Raw genomic sequence first — 21,975 nt, forward strand, 5'->3', positions numbered from 1 at the left:
AAAATTTAAGCCCAGAGAATCTACAGTCATTTGAGACACTTGGTATTTGTAAGTGTAAACATTCTGGTGTCTAAGAATACTGGAGACCTTAAAAAAAATAGCTGATGTTTCCCTTGGTCTTCTTGGGAATGAAAGTAGACACATGAAACTTCTAGGTTATAGTAGTGAAGTCTTTCTAGTTGTCATAGAAGTGGCTCACCTGAGACACAGCTTCTCCTAAAGTTTAGAGTTTGGAGACAATCCAGAGGGATACCTGTCTTTGAAATTAAGAATTCTTGGGAAAATTTAAGTTTTTACATGTTTACAGAAAAGCAGAATGTGGCAGCCACCACCTCCCTTTCTGTGTCATTCATTCCCAGAGGAAAGTGACAAAAGATTAAGTCTGGTTCCTGACACTTTTCTTTGCAACTAAAAGATGCTTAGGAATACCTGTTGGTGGGATGCTGTGTATGAAGTGAAAAGATGGGATGGAAGCTCAGGAAAGGAGATGACACTGGAGCCATCTGACCAAAGCTGTCATCTGGAGGAGTAAGCCTGCATCAGCTTGCAAAGAAGGAAAATGCAGAGGCGAGAGAACCAGGAGCCACACAACCTTACATGGCAGAGGGTTGGTGAAAAGGAAGCCATGGAGGGAAAGGGACGGGTAGAAAACAGAGAAAGGTTAGAGAAGGCCAGAGTACAAAGTACTGATTTCTAGAAACTTGAAAGTCTCCATGTTTCTCATTTAGTACCTGGTGTCTGGATACTTTAATTCTCCAAATCTCACTAAGCCCAGTGGGCTAATTATTACACTTTCTTGAGATCCACACTTTGCACAAGTTCTTTTATTTGAGGAAAGTTTATTGACAGAAGAGGAAGCTGGGCCAGCCTCATGATAGTCCAGGACCTTGCCCAAGTACAGGTCTCTGTGACTCTAAGACTTCAGTCTCTTGTCTTTGCTATGCCGACCACCCTTACCACCAAGCCTGCTGCTGATGCCATAGGACCCCTAAAGTTTATGACATGCCATCACTATCACTCTTTCTTCCCCATTTTTTGTCTCTTTTTAGAAGATTTGTTCCTTTACTGCTGCCCAGGAATCATATACTTGGCCTAACTACCCATTTATAATTTTTGATACTGATATAAAACTACCCCCCAAAATATAACCATGGACCCATAGTTATAAGGAGCCCAGTTTATTATAGCTTTCCTGGTCACAGAGATTCCAGGGATACTTCATAATGTCAAAACAGGGACATCCTGCATTCCTGAATCAGCTTGTCTGACTTCTCACTGAATAAGTAAAAACAAATGATTGACCTTTTGGAAGAAAAAAAAAAACAGCTTTCATCTCTAGGTTTATCTGAGATCTAAAGCAGTAGGTGTCTTTCTTTATGTCTTTGAAATGGTGTACACAGACACACATTCCCTCTGAGTCCTCCAGAGATAAGCCATGAGATGTTGCCAATTACAGTTATACTCCACTAGCAGATGTTTAGGGGTTGGTTAAACCTTTGGAGATTTTACCTTGGGAGAAGAGGAAATAAAAGCAAAGATTACTATGAAACATAGAGATTTCAAGCTAGGCTGTGGAGAGAGGTGGAGGGAGCGGGGAGGAGTGGAAGGGAGGGAGGGAGAGTGGAGGGACGAGAGACGGGTGAAAATAAGCTTGTGCTTAGAACAGCTGGAAGGGAGGCTTGGAAGCCCAGTTTTCTGGCTGTAAATGTCCGTTTGGCGTCTTGCTGGTGCACCAGGGTTCTGAGAAGATGTGGGCAGAGGGTGAATCTGAGGGACTCCAAACCTTGGGAATAGTGGTGGTCGTGTGTTCCTCTCTGAAACTTTTGCACTACCTCGGACTAATTGACTTGTCAGACGGTAAGAGAATGCTGGAGCTTCCACGTTTTATAAGAATGTGTTTTCTGGCCTGGGTTGTGAAAGTGGTTGATAAAATTCACAGAAAGTAGCAGTAGAGAGCCAGACCCGGGAGATTTGAAAAAGCCGGGTTAAATCAGTTCAGTATTGATCTGTGCCTTCTGGTATAACCTGGGTGGTGCGCTGCCCGTGGTGCTGAAATGTGCCGCGCCTGGAGAAGGAGGGGTGAAAGGGAGTTAGGATCACACCCCGTCCCATCCCACGTACATGGGTCTTGGGACATATTCGCTGTTTGAGACTAGCACAATATGTCCCAATTCACCGGGAAAGTGTCTGATAACTATGTTTTGATAGAAACCAAAGACTTTTAAAATGCATCATGTTGATTAATTTTAAATAGTTGGGAAGATTTGTAAGATGCTACCATAGTAGCTACAATTAGAAAACATTTAACAAATATTGATTCCTTTCCTCTAACCCCCATAGGAGTGCTTATTCTAAATCCCTCATCTACTATGACTTCAGCTTCCATCCTTTAATAAGAATGTAGTTATAAACTCAGGTTAACTGTGTTGCTTATGAAAAGAAAGTTAATGTTTGGAGCGTTTGAGCTTTCTTCTAGTTATGCATAAAACATATAGTTGGTTATTGTGAACTACAGTCTCCCCCACTGCTAAGAAGAACTCATTACTTCTACTTAAATGTGTTTTAGTAAAGATAAGGAAATAGGAATGTTAGCTGCCCTGATGTGATTAGTACCTACTGTATATATGCATTAAAATGTCATACTGTACCCTATAGATATATGCAATTACCACGTGTTGACACAAAAAATAGTATTTAAAGAGAGGGAAATGTTAGCTACCTTGATTTTATCATTACACCCTGGATATATTTCTCAAAGTATCACATGGTACAACTAAATTTGTACAATTAAAATAGTAATTTTAAAAATATAAAGACTTTTAAAGTCAAAAAAAGGAAGCTAGTAGTTTGGTTTCCAAAGTTAAAGAAGCTCAAGAAATAAGTTCCATATGAGATGCTATTTTAAACAAAATATGGTTTGTATGATTTTATCACATAAAAACAGACTCCTGGAAGTATTTCAAATTCAATTAACAATGTATTAAACAATACCAGCTTTCAACAGTATATGTTCAATGCATATAAAAGATGTATACAAAGCTTATTCAATGTGTATTCTTCCATAACTATATAATAAAGGCATACTTTCTCTCCTAAGAGGCATAACATGACTAAATTATACATAATAATGAGATATGTTTGTAAATAAAGGACGAACTAAAATACCAATAAAAACTAAGATAGACCAAAAAGCTAAACTGCAAGATGACAGATAGGATGAGCCCTAGACCAAAAGTGAGGAAACCTAGTTTTTATTTGTGATCTCAGTTTAATCCTGGTCAAATCACTTTATAAAAGTCAAGGCTTTGGTTACGTATAATGAGTTTAAGTCTCTACTCCATGGAAATCTGGAGTGTCTCAAAGGCTGCTTTGAATTTGTGGGTTGGGGTATTAGAAGACTCAAAGCCCTTCATCTTTTCTTCAACCAGATAAGCTGCATTTGTCTATCTGTTAGCCCTGTAAGGGGGTGAGGGGATTAAAACTTGAGTCTCTTATTCTGATTCTATAACCCTGATTTCCTGGTATTTTGAAAGCTGGAACACATTCAGAAGTCTTTTTTTCTTCCTTACAAACCATCTAAAATCTGTCAATCTGGAAGATAGTGCTGTATGCAAATAAGAGATTCTTCCTGGCCCTCGGTTCCTTCCTTTGCTCTTTCAAAGACCCAGCTCTGCTTTCCAACCCATAACAACTGAGCAAAGTACTGTTCTCTACCAGATTCCAAAAGAATATGCCCCAGTACTGTTCAGAGCTTCAGACCAGTCACTCACTGAGATTACAAATTAACACAAGAGCTGCCTTCTTCCTTGTAAAGACTAAAGGTGGCAGTAGAAATCTCATGTACTCTTGCTTTCCATATCCATAAGTATCCATCTTCTTTCTCTCATGATAGCTTCTCAAGACTGCAGTTTTTTTAACTTTATCACCAGAGAAGATATCAGTCATTCATCTAATGTTATAATAATGAGATCTGAGATAAAATAGAGAATATATGTTTAAAACTATCTCTAGGAACCCAAGGGAAAGAAAAATAAAGGGATTAATATTTATTCAGAACCTATAATGTACCAAGTAAGTGCTTTTATATCCATGGGCTAACATCACCTTCAAAACCACACTCTGGATGAAAGAAATTAAATAATGCCTTTTATAGGAGGAAGAAGACAAATTTAGAGACGTTCAAATAATTTTCCAGAGATGCAGCAATAGCAAGGTGAGGCAGTGTCTCTAAAATTTCTCCCTCTGTTTTGTACACCAAGTACCTCAGCAAGCAAGCCAGTTCCAGATGGAATCTGTGACTTTTCATTAAGTCTACATCACACGTGGGGTGTCATGCTAGAGCCCTCTCCATATGGTCAAAAGTGTCCTCTTACATGTGTTTATGATGTGGGAAACTCTGTTCATCTATTGAAGTTAGAACAAAGGTGAGAGTAACATCTTCCACTAAGGGCTTTGAGACCAATATGATGGCATCACTCTCAGGAGAGAAATAGGACATCTCTAAAGAACCCATTGTTAGTCTTTCTCGGAACTAGTTCCAGTGCTGATTGTGTCATTTATTAGTTGTGTCACCTTGGACAAGTCCCTCCTCCCTAACTTCCTCTCCCTAACTTCCATCTCTTCATTTATAAAGTAATTAAATGGGTATGGTAATTGTCTTAATTTCATAGGAGCCCCATAATAAATTACTACAATCTTTGTGGCTTAAGTGCCAGAATTTATTCTCTCGTAGTTTTGGAGGCTTAAAGCCTGGAATCAAGGTGCTGGCAAATTCCCATAGAGTCTGGAGCCTCTTGGGAAGGACCCTCCTCTCCTCTTTCAGCTTTTGGCAGCTCTATGTTGTCATCAGTTTGTGACAGCATCACTCTTGCCTCCGCCTCCATCTTCCTCCTCTATCACATGGCCTCCCCCAGTGTGTTTGTATCTTCACGTGGCATTTTCTACCTTTTATAGGGATGTCAGTCATTTTAGATCAGGGCCCACCCTAGTGATCTCATAATAAATTGATTACATCTGCAATGATTCCATTTCAGTAGCCAGGGTTAGGACTCCAACAAATCTTTTGAGGAGACACAATTCAATTTTTTAACCTTGGGAGAGTACAATTTGATTCATGACAATAGCACTAATGCTCTTATATAGTTGATGTGATGATTAAATGAAAGAATATAAGGGTAATATAAGTGCCAAGCTTCTTACCTATCACACAGCTGGTGCTTCATAAATGCTGGATTATTTTTGGCCTGAGAATATTCCAAATAAAATAATATACTATTCATCTGAGAAAAAAAATTAAATCCATGCCTTGTGTCTTTGGTCTAAAGTTTGTCAGTCCTCCTTGGCAGTATAATGCTTCCCTTTGGATTTGAAGGTTGTGATAGACACTTCCAGGATAGAGAATGACCTTTGACCTATGTGCTATGCCATAATGCATATCCAGCCTTTACTGCCAAGGATTCTAATTAGCCAAGAGCATCACAACTTTCACCAAAGAAAGGATGGGAGAGGCTGCAGAGAGAAGATTAAGGCAGGATACAGATGATGTTTTCCAGAAGCTTCAGAGACTGTTACTTGTGAATTAACTCCCTTTCTTCTTGACCATTGCTTGTTTGGCCAGCTTTACACAACTTTACCCTTGCCAGGTGAGAGCACTCTTCCCCAAAGAGCCATGTTTTCTGGTTCTGCCATGGCAACTATTCCAGGTCAAATCACCAGCTGAGTCAGAAGGTTTATATCAGTTCCCCCCCTCTCTCTCCCTCTCTCTCTCTCTCTCTCTCTCTCTCTCTCTATATATATATATATATATATATATATATATATATATATATATGTATATATGGTACTGGGAATTGAACCCAAGGATATTCTACCTCTGAGCCATATTTAATTTTTAATTTTAATTTTGCTCTGTTTTATTTTTAATTTTTTTAACAATTTTTTATTGAACAAAAATAGTATACATTTACACTCTATTTGGTGCCCTCTCCCCCCCCCCCGCCCCCATTTTCTCTTCCCCCTTCCCACCAATGGTTGTCCAGGTTAAACATGTCTTATTCATAATTTTACACATGTTCAGGTGTAGACCCTCATTAATCAAGATCGGCCTTTCTCCTCTCCTATCTTTCCATTAAAACTTAGCTAGTATTTCCCCTCTAATATCTGGAGTCCCACTGGTATCCTTTGTGTTTTCTAGTTTGGGCATATTAGAGGAAACATGTGTATCTTCTCCTTCCGTGCTTGGCTGATCTCACTTAACATGATGCTCTCCAGGGCTTTCCATCTTCTTGCAAATGATATAATTTTGTTCTTCTTTATGGCTGAATAGAATTCCATTGTGTGTATTTCCCACAGTTTTGCTATCCATTCATCTGTTGATGGTGATCTGGGTTGGTTCCATATTTTGGCTATTACAAATTGTGCTGCTATGAACATAGGTATGCATATGTTGCTGTATTTCTCTGAATTCAACCCCTTTGGAAAGATACCCAGGAGTGGTATAGCTGGATCATATGGTGGATCTATTCCCACCTTTCTTAGGAATCTCCACACAGATCTCCATAGTGGCTGAACTAGTTTGCACTCCCACCAACTGTGTAAAAGAGTTCCTCTTTCCCCACATCCTCGCCAGCATTTGTTGTTGTTTGATTTCTTTATGCTTGCCACTCTGACTGGGGTTAGATGGAATCTTAGTGTAGTTTTGATTTGCATCTCCCTGATGGCCAGTGATGAAGAACATCTTTTCATGTATCTATTAGCCCTTTGTATCTCTTCTTTTGTGAAGTGTCTATTTAGTTCATTTGCCCATTTCTTGATTGGGTTGTTTGTTTTGCTAGTGTAGAGTCTTTTGAGCTCTTTGTATACTCTGGATATTAGCCCCCTATCAGAATGGTGGCTGGTAAAGATCCTTTCCCATTCTGTAGGCTTCCTCTTTAGGTTATTGATAGTTTCCTTTGATGAGAAGAAACTTTTTAGTTTGATGTTATCCCACTTGTTTATTCTTGCTTTAATTTCCTGAGCTTTGGAGGTTTTGTTGAGAAAGTTACTGCCTGTGCCAATATGTTGTAGTGTTGAACCTATGTTCTCCTCTACTAACTTCACAGTCTCAGGTCTAATTTCTAAGTCTTTGGTCCATCTTGAGTTGATTCCTGTGTTAGGTGAGATATAGGGGTTTAGATCCATCTTTTTACAAATGGATAGCCAGTTCTCCCAGCACCACTTGTTGAAAAGGCTGTCTTTTCTCCAGCATATGTGTTTGGCCCCTTTGTCAAAGATTAATTGACTAAAGATGTGTGGGTTTGTTTCTGTATCTTCTATTCTAATCCACTGGTCAGTATATCTGTTTTTGTGCCAGTACCATGCTGTTTTTACTACTATTGCTCTATAGTATAGTTTGAAGTCTGGGATTGTAATGCCTCCTGCATGTTTCTTGTTATTGAGAATTGCTTTGGCTATTCTAGGCCTTTTCTTTCTCCATATGAAGTTCATGATTGATTTTTCTAGGTCTCTGAAGAATGTCACTGGTATTTTAATGGGAATTGCATTGAACCTATAGATCAGTTTTGGCAGAATGGCCATTTTGATGATATTTATTCTGCCTATCCATGAGCACGGGAGATCTTTCCATCTTCCAAGGTCTTCTTCTATTTCTTTCTTTAATAATGTTTTATAGTTTTTGTTGTAGAGGTCTTTTACATCTTGGGTTAGGTTTATTCCTAGGTATTTTACTGGTTTTGAGGTTATAGTGAATGGAATTGTTGTTTTTGTTTCTTTCATTGTGGATTCGTTGTTGGCATAAAGAAAGGCCACTGATTTCTTTAGGTTGATTTTGTAACCTGCGACTTTGCTGAATTTGTCAATCAGCTCCAGAAGTCTTTTGGTTGAGTTCTTTGGGTCTTCCAGATAAAGGATCATGTCATCTGCGAATAAGGATAATTTTACTTCCTCTCTTCCTATGTGGATTCCTTTGATTTCCTTCTCTTGTCTGATTGCTGCAGCAAGAGTCTCAAGGACTATACTGAAAAGGAGTGGTGATAGTGGTCATCCTTGTCTTGTTCCTGACTGTAGCGGAAATTCTTGCAGTTTTTTTCCCATTCAATATAATGTTGGCTTTGGGTTTGCAGTATATTGCCTTGATGATGTTGAAGTACTTTCGTTCTATCCCAATTTTTTGCAGTGTTTTTAACATAAATGGGTGTTGGATTTTGTCGAATGCTTTTTAGCATCTATTGCTATGATGATTTGGTTTTTGTTCTTGGTTCTATTTATGTGGTGAATAACATGTATTGATTTGCGTATGTTGAACCAGCCTTGTTTTTCTGGGATGAAACCGACTAGGTCATGGTGTATTATTCTCTTGATATAGTTTTGAATGCGTATAGCTAGTATTTTGTTTAGAATTTTTGCATCTATGTTCATTAAGGATATTGGTCTGTAGTTTTCCTTTCTTGAGGTATCTTTATTTGGTTTGGGGATTAATGTGATACTGGCCTCATAGAAGGAATTTGGAAGAGTTCCATCTCTTTCAATTTCCCGGAACATGTTATGAAGTATTGGTATTAGTTGTTCACTGAAGGTTTTGTAGAATTCAGCTGGGAACCCATCTGGGCCTGGGCTTTTCTTTGGTGGAAGAATTTTTATTGCCATTTCTATTTCTTTGGTTGTTATTGGTTGGTTTAGGCTTGCTATGTCCTCTTGGTTGAGTGTAGGAAGGTTAACTGTGCTTAGAAATCTGTCAATTTCATCCAGGTTTTCAAATCTATTGGAGTATAAATTTTTAAAGTAGTTTCTGATAATATTTTGAATTTCTTCACTATCTGTGGTGATATCTCCTTTTTCATTTCTAATTTTGATAATTTGAGTTGATTCTCTTTTTCTTTTGGTTAGGTTGGCCAGGGGTTTATCAATTCTATTAATCTTTTCAGAGAACCAACTTTTTGTTTTATTGATTCTTTGAATTGTTTTTTTTTTGTTGTTGTTCTCTATTTCATTTATTTCTTCTCTAATTTTGATGATTTCTTGTCTTCTGCTGGCTTTGGGAATAGACTGTTGCAGAATTTCTAGATCCTTAAGTTGTGTCATTAGGTTCTTTACTTGGTGGTTCTCCGTCCTTTTTATGTGGGCACTCAATGCAATAAACTTTCCTCTTAGTACTGCCTTCATGGTGTCCCATAGGTTTTGGTAGGTTGTGTCTCTGTTTTTGTTTGTTTCCATAAATTTCTTTATTTCTCCCCTAATTTCTGCTCTTACCCATTCGTTATTCAATAGTGTATCATCCATTCTCCATGAATTTGAATACTTTCTTTCGAGTTTCCTGTTGTTGATTTCCACTTTTATTCCATTGTGGTCTGAAAAGATGCATGGAATTATATTACATTTTTTTAATTTGCTGGTATTTTCTTTGTGTCCCAGGATGTGATCTATTTTGGAGAAGGTTCCGTGGGCTGCTGAGAAGAAAGTGTATTCTGTAGTTCCTGGTTGAAATACTCTGAAAACGTCTATTAGGTCCATTTGGTTTATGGTTTCCTTTAGTTCTAAAGCGTCTTTACTCATCTTTTGCCTTGAAGATCGATCCAGTGGTGTGAGAGGCGTATTAAAGTCTCCCAGAATTATTGTATTTGGGTCTACTTGAGATCTTATGTCCAGAAGGGTTTGTTTTACAAATGTGGTTGTACCCATATTTGGGGCATAAATATTTACTATCATTATATCTTCTTGGTGTATTGTTCCTTTTAATAAAAGGAAGTGCCCTGATTTGTCTCTTTTGATGTGTTTTAGTTTAAAGTCCGTTTTGTTGGATATCAGGGTTGCTACCCCTGCTCTTTTTTGGTCACTGGTGGCATGGTATATCTTTTTCCATCCTTTCACGTTCAGCCTGTGAATGTCTTTGGCTGTGAGGTGAGTTTCTTGCAGACAGCATATATTTGGATTATGTTTCCTAATCCACATTGCCAGTCTATGTCTTTTGATTGGTGAGTTAAGTCCTTTGACATTAAGAGATATTATTGAAATATGATTTTTGTTTTCTGCCATTTTGCGTTCTGTCTACTCTTGGGTGGTGTCATCTTTCTTCTTTACTTAAATGGCCCACTTATTAACTTCCTCTCTTCTCTTATTCTGAAGTCTGCTTCTTTTTTCTTCCTTGTGGTTTATTTCTTTAAGAATTTTCTCTAGTGTTGGCTTTGAATTCATGAATTTTTTGAGATTCTGTTTATCCTGAAAGACTTTGGTTTCCCCATTGATCTTGAATAGTAGTTTTGCTGGATAGATGAGCCTTGGTTGGAAGTTATTTTCTTCCAGGTTCTGAATCACGTCGTACCAGTCTCTCCTAGCATTCCTGACCTTGGTTGTATAGTCTGGGGTGATTCTTATTGTTTTGCCTCTATATGTCACCCGTCCTTTTGTTCTCACTGCTTTTAAGATTCCTTCCTTGGCCTCTATGCTGGTCAATTTGGTTATTATGTGGCGTGGAGTGGTTTTTCTTTGGTCCTGTCTCAGTGGAGTTCTGTATGCCTCCTGGACTTGAAGATTCAAGTCTCTTTCCATATTTGGAAAATTCTCTGAGATTATTTCCTTGAAGATATTACAGATGCCCTTGGTCTGTACCTCTATCCCTTCATCAATGCCTATTATCCGTAAATTAGGGCGCTTCATATTATCCCATAATTGCTGGATGTTTAGGTTTTGTTGCTGTAAAGATTTCTGTATATTGCTGACTGTGTTTTCGGTTTGGGATGTACTGTCTTCTAATATTGATATTCTGTTTTCCATTTCATCTAATCTTCCAGAATTTCTTTCTATTGCTGTCTTCATTTCACTTATTGCCTCTTTCATTTCATTCCAGACCTCTTTTTGATTCTTTTTTAGTGTTTCTAATTCACCTTTAACCTCCTCTATACTTGTTTTAAATCCTTTCATCATAATGAACATCAAGATTCTGAACTCCCCTTCTTGCATTTCTAGTAGGTCAGTATTCGTGATTTCTGCTGTCTCTTCATAATTCCTGGTTCTCATATTTATAGCGTTCTCTGTCCTGTTTTTCTGACTTCTACCCATCGTTCATGAGTAATGTGCATAGTCAAATCTTAATATTAGGAGTTTAGGGGTATTGGCTAGTCAGCAGAGCCTTTCCAGTGTTGAGGGCGGGTGATGTGTGAGGAGCTAGGGTGATTGGTAAAGGAGTCGGATTAGGTAGAGGATATGTTAGGCTGAGAAAGACTTTAAGTATGATAAGGTAATAACTTGCTAGGAATGAGAGAGAGAGTTAACTACTAGGACTCTTGTCGTTAGTAGAGTAATTATGGATATAAGAAATACTTTGAGTATTAAACCAGGAGGCATATTATGGGGAAAAGTTTTGGGGGAGAAAAGTATGTAGGTTAGTGTGGGAAGGTTTGTAAATAGGGATGATGGAAGGAGCATACAAACATAAAAAAAAAGAATCCACACAAGATACCAAGACTATTATGTAATCCAAGAAAAAGGAAGGAAAGCCAATCAAAGGAGGAGAATGAAAAAAAAGGAAGGAAAGAGGAAGAGGAAAAAAGAACAAGAATAAAATAAAAGGAACTAGCAGCTGTGTGAAATAAAAAAATAAGGCAAACTATCCAATGTATGTATGTATGTATATATATATATATATATATATATATATATATATATATATATGTTAAAGTAAAAGAAGTGTGGGTTAAAAGAAAAAAAATAAAACACCAATAACCATACCAAAACAAAAGCTCTGTAAAAGCAAAATAAAACAAAACATCCACATTAAAAGTAAAACAAACAGTCCTCCTTATTTACGCATATGGGGTCAGGTCCATATAATATGTGCGTATCTGATGGCTTTGGTAGCTTTCAGAATACCATCCAATGTCTCTTAGTTTTCTTTGTACTCTATTTTTATCTTCTTAGGTCACTCTGGGTATTTGGACACCTTTCTCTCCTTTAGCTGCTTTAGGTTTATGTGTCCGGATGTCTTGTTTCACTGTTATTTGATTCTGTACAATTCACCAGGTTCTGCGAAATTCTAACCTGTGGTCAGCACCTCTGCACTCACCACCCTAGCCTCCAGCCTGTGCTTCCCTACAGCAGGGGTGGAGAATGACCAAAGTATAATTGGAACCTCCCCCTGAGGTCCTGTGCAGATATTGTGGCCCGATCGATTTTCTTGTGTCTCTGGAAATTCCAGCTGGGCTAGCTGGTGTGGTCCCAAGATATACCCTGGGCAAATGGATGCTGGTTCCTGGATGCCCACACTTACTGCCAGAGCTCTGCCTATTCCGAGAGTGCAGGCTGGATGCGCTGCTAATACTGGACCCAAGTGAGAGTGGATGCAGCTGTCTATTGCTGCTGGTATGCTCTTCCAAGGTGTATTGAGCTGTGTTCTCGCTTAGAACTAAGCATCTGGCTACCAGGAGGGTGGGAACACCCAGCGGTGGGCCAGGGGTGCAGGGTAGGTGATCAAGGGTCCAGTGCGCGGTGTCCAGCAATGGTCTCTGCCTCCCGCGGGACGTAGAAGCTGGGGGTGCCCCAAGGAGATTTCTGGGTCACCCAGGGCTTTTGCAGCCTGGAAGGCAGGCTCTGGCAAGGTGGCAGGGGCTAGACACACAAGCAGGCTCCAATTTAGGGGTGGCAGTGGTACAGGCACTGACTACTAGCAGGGGACCGTGGCGCAGGCAAGGTGCGCGAGGAGAGTGCTCGGTTCTGAGGCTTGGGCCCGTGCTGGGGGGTTGGGGCTGCGCACACGCTAGGACCCCAACTTACCAGGGCGCCCTCAGGTACCTGACTTGGTGCAGGAATCCGTGGGAGTCTCTATGCAGTTGTGATCCGGTCGCTGGTGAGCGCACAGAATTCTGATGTGGTGCTGCTCGCTGCTTAAGATGCGGTCCTAAGTCCGTTTTTAGTCCCGAATTATCTTGCCGCGGTAATATCGGGCAGGCAGCTCCTCGGGCAGCTGCAAAAGCAGCCCGCCGATCGGCGTTCCAATCAGCGTTCCGATTGTATCTGCAGCAGGTCCTGTGTCCGATCATTGTTCTTCTTCTTCAAGTTCAGGGTTCCGCCGAGGTACCTGGATGTGTTTTGGTTCCTGGTATGTATTTATTTTGTTGATTAAGACACTGCTTTCTAAGTATTTAAACTTTATTTGCTTCAGCTACTGAGAAGTGCTGTGTCCCTCACTCGCCATTTTGAAAAAAAAAACTTATTTTTAATTTTGAAACAGGGTATCACTAAGTTGCTGAGGGTCCTGCTAAATTGCTGAGGCTGGCTTTGAATCTGTGATCCTCCTGTCTTAATCTCCCAAGAACTAACTATAGACATGCACCACCATGCCTAGCCTGCTGCCATATCTTATATTTATCTAAATATAGGGAAACTTTGTTACATCTGTCCATAACCTGCTTTGTCCATCTCTTGTCCATAAATCAAGAATGATAGAAGCTAAGCATGACTTTAAGCACAAAAACGTAGCTATAATAGTCATTTAAATTCTTGGGGAAGTCATGATAATCCAGGTACATGTGCATTGGGGTCCTCAGCATCAATGTTCTATTCATTCTACATTGCATGAAACATGTAGTGATACTCTGGAGACTTTCTGGATTTACTTGACAGCATAAGGTTTGAAAGATGACTCAAAGGAAGCCAACTATCTGCATATATCCAGATTAAACCATTTCTTATAGACTTATCAGCTAATCCTTTATAGCTCAAGAAATGTCTGCCCATCCAGTGTTTGAATTGGATATCATAGCATTTCTATGAGATATAAAGGTTTGATGCAATTGTTGAACGAATGTTATAGCTTTAAAAAGCTGAACCTCTCAAGTGTTGAATTTAAAGCCACATGACTAGGAAATGATTTCAAAATTCAATTCAAGTCTGAAGGTCCCACTCCAGAGCACTTTCTGCCATTCAAATGCAGCCTAAATCATGTTTGAACCATGCCTGGGACATCTGGAATATCACCATTTCTGCACCATGACTATCTATATTATTCCTCTTAGTAAAGTGCTCATAACCCAATACAGTTGCAGTGAGCTGAATAATGGCCACCCAATGCTATCAGGTCCTAATCCCTGGAACTTATAAAGAGTTATTTGCTGATGTAACCAAGTTAAGAATCATGAGATGAGATTATCCTGAATTATCCGGGTGGGTCCTAAATGTCATTATATTATTTAATAGACAGTCGAAGGTTATACTTAGAAAAAGACAATGTGAAGCCAGGCGTGGTGGCTCACGCTTGTAATCCCAGTACTTGGGAGGCTGAGACAGGAGGATGGCAGGTTCAAAGCCAGCCTCAGCTAATTAGTGAGGCCCTCCACAACTTAATGAGACCCTATTTCAAAATAAAGAATAAAAAATAAGGCTGTGATGTGACTTGGAGGTAGAATGCCCCTGGGTTCAATTCCTATTATCAAAAAAGAAAGAAAAAAGGAGGAGGAGGAGGCAATGTGAAAATATAAGCAGGTTTTGAGTGATGTGGCCATAAGCCAATGAGAGCTTGCAGCCACCAGAAGCTACAGAAGCCAATGAATGAGTCACCTATGGAGCCTATAAAAGAAGCCTGACCTTACCAAGACCTAGATCTGAGCCCACTGAGATTGATATGGAACTCCTGTCTTCCAGTTCTGAGAATACATTTCTATTCGTTTAAGCCATTCAGTTTGCAGTGATTTGTTATGACCGCCTTAGGAAAATACTATATGGTTCTTCTCAAAATTATTCTTTATTGAGCTGGGCATGGTAGTGCACTTTTGTAATCCCAGCACTTGGGAAGCTGAGTCAGGAGGATCACACAGGTTCAAAGCCAGCTTCAGCTACTGAGTGAGGCTCTCAGCAATTTAGTGAGACCCTGTTTCCAAATAAAGTATAAAAATAGGTCTGGGAGTATAGCACAGAGGTAGAAGAGCCCCTGGATTTCACCCCCAGTACCACAAAAAAATTCTTTATTTTCTACAACACAATATAACTACATGCACTTAAAATTTTAGGTCTGGATAGACCTATTGATCTAGAATGCTGATAAAGTGAAAACTTGGGTTGGATTTTTCTCAGGAATCCCAAGAACGATGAAAAGTAACAGCCTAGGTGCCCTGTCTCCACCAGCATGAGCTGGAGGAATTTACCCTTAAGTGTTAGGCCCTCTGTGTGTAACTATCAGGGACCAGGGATGAAAGAAAGGAATATGGGTGGCTTAGCCAGTATGTACTGAAAAAAAAAAAAAAAAAAAAAAAACCCTGGTAACATTTGCTCCTTATCCACCACTGAATGAACAAAGTGTACTAGTCCTCCACAGCCTTAGCCCCAAACCTCTATTTTATTTTCTCCTTCCTCTCCTTCCAGATTCTGTTAGTTATTTTTAGTTCTTCTGCAGATAGAGTTGTACTTTAAGTGACACATCTAATACTTGATTGCTTAAGTATTGCCTTTAAGCAGTGTCTGCTATGCGTCTCCTCTGAAGTATCAGAAGACGTGGACATTTTTACTTTCTTCTACTTCTCCCATCCTTCTGTCTCCCAGATTTTTTCATTGTTTTACCATTTTTGCACTGTCGAAGTTTAAGATGTTACCTTCTCTTTCGAGGTAGATGGTAGGGGTTTTCTCGAACCTCTCACTCTGCAAGAGGAAAACCCTGTCTCCTACTTTGGATGGGTTCCCAGCTCTGACTCTCAGATTCTTCTACTTCTATGACAAGCAATTGCTTCCCCCTCCTCCAATCAGGAGAGCTCATTCTGGGTTCAGAACCTTCCCAATCTTTCTGATCTCAAAGGGATAGCAACATCTGTCCAAGCTGAGGCCCACCACCTCCACTTAACCACAGCTGAAGACACCCTGTCCACATTCCAGTTGGGTCAGGGCAGTAGGGTAGATTACAGACAGGCTCAAGAGAGTGCGTGTAGACAGCATGTGAGACATGATTTATTGGAGAGAGCTTACGAGAGATCAATGGCTGCTCCAGGAAGAGTTTAATGCTAACAGGTTGGCAGCACCTCTGTCCCTCGTGGTGCTTTTCCAAGCAATATCTCTGCTCCTTCAGTGTTTTGTTCAGTGGTAGCTGGATAGACAAGTGATATGTATCCTCTCTACATTTACAGGTACATTTACAGACGTCTTCATTTATATGCTGGTCTCCACTCAAAGAAAGGTTTTATATGTTAGACCACAAAAGCAGTAACATCATCAGCATTGGCTGCTTAGTCTGCTTGTATGACCAGCACCCCAAGGAACAATTATCCCAGTGTACATGCAAGAAATAAATTTATACAGATAACACTAGCTTGCCCCAATTCCCAGTGTGCATGAGAGAAAGCCAGTGGTCTCTAGATGTGTCTGGACTTTCCACCCAATTTTGTTTCCTTAACTTGACAAGAGTTTTGAGACCAGAAAGGAAGCATTCAGGGACATGGTACTTTCCTGTCTCATTTTTCTTTAGGAATGATACAGCCCCTGAGTAACAAAATGAAACAGACTCCAGATCTTCTTCTTCTTCTTCTTCTTCTTCTTCTTCTTCTTCTTCTTCTTCTTCTTCTTCTTCTTCTTCTTCTTCTTCTTCTTCTTTTCTTTTGTGGTGCTGGGGATGGAACCTAGAGGCTTTCTACCTTCGGGCTACACTCCCAGACCTATTTTCTATTTTGTTTGGAAACAGGGTCTCACTAAGTTGCTGACAGCCTCACTAAGTAGCTGAGGCTGGCTTTGAACCTGTGCGATCCTCCTGTCTCAGCCTCCCAAGTACCAGCATTACAAGCATGCGCCACCACGCCCGGCTAAGACTCCAGATCTTAGGCTGCCACCTGCCCTTTCCCACCCTGCAAGAATTCCCTAAATCCAGTGCAGAAGACACACAGGATAATTAGAGTTTTGCAATCTATTTAGTGATCTCAATATATCTTTTAAGTTTTAATATTCTGAGATCACAGATTCTGAGAAAAGAGAGCCATATACATGTAAGAGTCACTGCATTGAACTGAACTGAGCCTCTTTAAAAAAGAGAAGCAAACTATTCAACTCACCTGTTTTTTTAAGATCCCCTTTTATTCCTATTCAATTACATGAGTCATACACAAGTGGATTCTCGTTTTTTTTAAACTACCCTTTACAGCCGGGCTTGGTGGCGCACTCTTGTAATCCCGCGCTTGGGAGGCTGAGACAGGAGGATCGTACGGGTTCAAAGCCAGCCTCAGCTACTTAGTGAGGCTTTTGGCAACTTAGTGAGACCCTGTTTCCAAATAAAATATAAAAAAGGTCTTGGAATATAGCTAGGAGGTAGAAAGCCTCTGAGTTCCATCCCCAGTACCACCAAAAAATAAAAAATAAATAAACTACCCTTTACAATGCAGATAAAGTGAAAGTGCCCACCACCCTCTCTCCTTCCCATTCCCACTTCATCCTCGGGACAAAGTCATATTGGAATGTTAGCATTCAAAGGCTAGAGGTAATGGGGCAAATTGCTGGGCATCGACAGAGAAGAATCACCACCTGCTCTTTAAATTAAGATAACTGAATATAAAATATATTATAGAAATAAATTGGTTTTGTAGGTGGATAGTATGTTCAACTGCAGAAGAGACTAGAGAGGAAAGAGAAGAGGAATGACAAGATATGGAGATGAGAGGTAAAAAAGAAAGGAGAGAAGGGAGAAACGGAAATGGCAGAGAAGCAAGAGGTAAGCACAGGTCAGAATAAGAGAGAGGAGCGGCATTGATGGGGAGGCGATTCAGCTGGTCCAGGGGCAAGCTCTGGCTCCCATGGCTTAATTTGGTGTCCAATTAGGTAATTTCCTATAATCATTGGCCATTAGGAGTCAGCTTAGCTAATGAACACTTTGCCAGTTTTCTGTGTCCTCCATTCTCCGGGGACTCCACACACAGAGGAGAGTCACAGCACCCCATCTCATGCTTGAGTTGGGGTGGGACGTATCCCCACTCTCCCAAAAACCATCCCCCAGCTGAACCTAGCCTGAGAATGTCCATGAACCTAGCTGTCAAGCAGTGTATCTAGCTACTTTCCCAGTATCTCTGTAGCAGGGCATTTGAGGTTTTCTGCAATGAAGTGCTCAGTGTCCCACACCTAGTCACTTATTTAGTATAGTCAATGCAGAACTCCATTGATCTAATGCCCTTAAAATGAGTACGCACTGCAGTGCTGAGCCTTTATTTCCCTCAAGGCAGCATTCAAGAATAAAAAGTCAAGGCTGTCCACAGATCCGCCCTCTCTATCTCCTCCTTCTTCTCTGTGAACTTCCCCTTCTCAGTCTCTGATGCCAAGACCCCAGGCCTCTGTGAAACCCACTGGGTGTGGTCTTCCCCTTCATTCCCTCCCTGGTCTTCCAGGGAGTCTCCATTGATACGTACCTGTCTCCATCCCATTACTTCTAGCCTCTGGTTGCTTTTGAATTGGTCTTAAAAACAAATACCTGACTAGGCAATCATTCTGTCAGTGAGTGAGCCTGATTATAATACTGAAATAACATGCTGGCTTTAGACCACTGGCTGCTTTCACATTTGCTTATTTTTAAAGCTAGAAGATGGTTGAGGCATGTTTGTCCTTTTTGGAAGTCACCCTAAGCTGTGCCTCCTGAGGACATCAGCTTTAGGGGAAGAGGGGATGTGTCACATACTATACCAAGAACCTCCTGAATCAGAGGCCAGGCTGTGAATCCCAACACTGTATTTTGCATGTTGTTACCTTAGAAAGTGGATGTCACCTTCCTGAAACTCATTTTTTAAATCTGCAGTGTTCAGTTACAGTGGTGCACACTTGGAATCCTTGTACTTGGGAGGCTGAGACAGGAGGATTGCAGGTTTGAGGCTAGTGGTCAGAAACAATGAGATTCTTTCTCAAAATAAAGTAAAATAGGGCTGGGGGTTTAGCACAGAGGTAAAAATGCCCCTTGGGTTCAACCTCTAGTACCACAAAAAAATCTGCAAGGTAGGTAAATTGTTACTATCTCCTATGGGTGGCATGAAATGAAAATCAAGAGGGTTATTTCCCTGACATGGAGCAACCCTTCACCAACATTGCATTAGCCTGAACAGAGTATTTATAAATGACAGAGTTAATGGACTGAAGACAACAAGGACAGCTGGTAGCCCAAGGAGAGATATAAAGTAATGACAAGGTTAAAAAAGGGTGTGGTGGCACACGTTTGTAATCTAAGCATTTGGGAGGCTGAGACAGGAAGATCATGGTTCGAGGACAACCTCAGCTACTCATTGAGACCCTTTGCAACTCAGTGAGATTCTGCTTAAAAATAAAGAATAAAAATAGGGATGGGGGTATATCTCAGAAGTAGAATGTCCCCAGGTTCCATCTCCAGTACTGCAAAAGAAAAAAAAATGGACCAAAAAGATTTTCCAAGAGAAAAAAAAATGGCCATGCTGTAATAAAAGGTAAATTTGTTAAGTTCTTTCCATGTCCCAGGCAAAATTCTTGTATACCTTATATACATTATAGAGTTGCCCCTGGTTATCTATGAGAGGTTGGTTCCAGACCTTCCACAGTTACCAAAGTCCTCAGATACTCAAGTCCCTTATATAAAATGGAATACTTGCATGTAACTCCTGTATACTCCTTTTTTTTTTTTTTTTTTTTTTGGTGGTGGTACTGGGGGTGGAACGCAGAGGCCTTCTGCCTCTGGGCTATACTCCCAGACCTATTTTATATTTTATTTGGAAACAGGGTCTCACTAAGTTGCTGAGAGCCTCACTAAGTAGCTGAGGCTGGCTTTGAACCTGCATGATCCTCCTGTCTAGCCCGGCATCTCCTGTGTACTTTAAACCACCTCTAGGTGACTTGTATCACCTGACACAATATAAATGCTACGCAAACAGTTGTAGTGTTTAGGGAATAGTCACAACAAGAGTCATCTGCTTGTGCTCAGTCCAGATACAATTTTTTTCAAGTGTTTTTGATCTGGGATTAGTTGAATCTCCACAGATGCAGAACTCGCCAATATGGAAGGCCAACTGTACACGCTATTTCACTTAGTCTTCATGCCTATGAGATAAACCCCAGTTTGTTCCTCATTTTATAGATAAAACTCAGATGAAGCAGGGAGTGGAGAGTCAAACCCAAGAAGTGGAGTTCCAGGGCTCAGGCTCTATCTTGAGAAGTCACCCAAGGGCTGGGCTAAGACTTACAGGTCACTAAGCAGAATGCCAACTTTGGTTCCCAGGTTTGTCTGCCAAAGGATGGGCTAAGACACGTCACTTCTGCAAAGAACATGTAACCATATTAATAATGCCCTTTCAGTGGCCTCTCCTGGCCAGCAGGTAAAACCTCAGAAGCATTATTATATGCTCAACCTTGAATGTGGCCTAGGGGGAAAGCCCAGAGATTTTTCCATGGAAACAAAGGTCCAATTTCCAGAAATATCTGAGCCATGCCTACACTGCCCCGCTTATGGCAGATCCCATGGGAATGTAGCCTCTGTGCTGAGTCATACAGAGCCTCGCCTGGCGGATCTGGTCTCACCAGTTAGCAAGTGGATGGGAATCTGAGACTTAAGGAGTAAGGAGAAAAGAAGGTGAAGAAAGGACGGGCAAGAGGGAGAGAGAGACCCTAGGTCTGAAAGTAATCCATGATGCAAGTCAGTGTTCAGTGTCTCTGAAAATTAAAAAGGAATCAAGCTTTATCTCCAAAAGAATGCATACAGGATAGCCAAAGAGATACGGAAACTTGGAAAGTCAGACAGGAAAATATTCATTCATTCATTCATTCATTTACTTTTGTCCACCAATTTACACCAAAATATGCTAGAAATACAAGGATAAATACAATTTGTCTCCACCTTCAGTAGCATTTACAGTCTAATCAGAAAGACAGCCTATGTTCACCATATAATATGAAGTAAGGTGGTAGCTCTGTGTACCATCTGCACAAAATACTCTGCTCATGGTCATACAATCCTATGAGAAAGATACCACTATTTTTTCAACTTGCCCAAGTCATGCAACTAGTATGTAGCTGAGCCACAAAACAAAGATTTCATGCAGAAAGTGGTACAACAAGAGAAAGCAAGACTACATCAACCTCGAAATATTGATGTAAGAAGGCCCATGATGTACTTGCTTTCAAGGCGACCCAGACGGGCATAGCACTTCTCTATGGCACCGTGATCATGACAACCACTGATTAGGATACCGTGTGGGCAAATTCTATGGTTATGCACTGGGCCCGAGCCATAACCTCTAGGACTCAGGAACCAGCAGCACCCATAAAACACAGAATTCATGTAGCAGTTCCCATGGTTGCTACAGGCTAAATAACTTAAAGTGAGACAGCAAAACCCAAAAGGAGATCACCAAGTTTTTGGTACTGAAAAATGAATGTTTCATAGAATGTTTGCTGGACCCGACCTTAAAAAGCATGCGTATGATCCACTGCCATGGAAAATAACTCTAGAATTGACATCAAAGACCAGAGTTTAAACCCAGCTCTGCCATTCACTCACTAATAGCTTGAACAAGATATTTAATTCCCAGGAGATTTCATTTCATCATCTGTAAAATGAGGGTAATATAACCCGTCTTGCAGAATGTGGGGAGGATTAGTTTAAAATACATTGTATGGGAATATTTCACTCAGTGTCAAGACTATGTAAATAGTCCACCGGGGCACAAAGAGAGGGAGTGACTTGCCCGAGATCACCTTCCTGGAGATCGTACACCAACGCCAATATCATCACGTAGGCCACAGGCAGCAGTGGGCACAGCCCACCTGGCTCACATTGCCATGGTCTGAAAGGCCTCTGGTGCCCAAGGAGCCAGCATGGCCCCTAAGCCTCCTCCTCAGCTCTCCAAACTCTGCCCTCCCCGGGCGCCAGTATGCAGGGGCGAGGCCCGGGAGGGGGCGCTGAAATGCCGCTGAGGTCTTACTCTCAGGAATTCAATATAGAAAACACATTAAGACCTGTTTACATGGAGCTGCTGTTTATAATTATTGTTCCCTATGGGATATTCCCCCACTGCTTCC

General features: G+C 40.7%; 1 protein-coding gene across 6 annotated transcripts in view; it reads left to right on the plus strand.

Annotated features, from left to right (window-relative positions):
- KCNIP1 (potassium voltage-gated channel interacting protein 1) overlaps positions 1-21,975 on the plus strand; it is a gene marked incomplete at both ends in the record, with an annotated part of 353,039 nt that overhangs the window by 292,105 nt on the left and 38,959 nt on the right. Inside the window, one exon of one of the 6 annotated variants that reach the window (XM_080699438.1) lies at positions 1,749-1,857. The exons of the other annotated variants lie outside the window; for them this stretch is intronic. Coding sequence (XP_080555564.1) covers positions 1,749-1,857 — 109 coding nt within the window. Of the gene's footprint in view, positions 1-1,748; positions 1,858-21,975 lie in introns of those variants that run through there. 6 annotated transcript variants of the gene reach the window in all.

This window comes from Muscardinus avellanarius (assembly GCF_963383645.1).
Source record: "Muscardinus avellanarius genome assembly, chromosome: 7".
NCBI lineage: Eukaryota > Metazoa > Chordata > Mammalia > Rodentia > Gliridae > Muscardinus > Muscardinus avellanarius.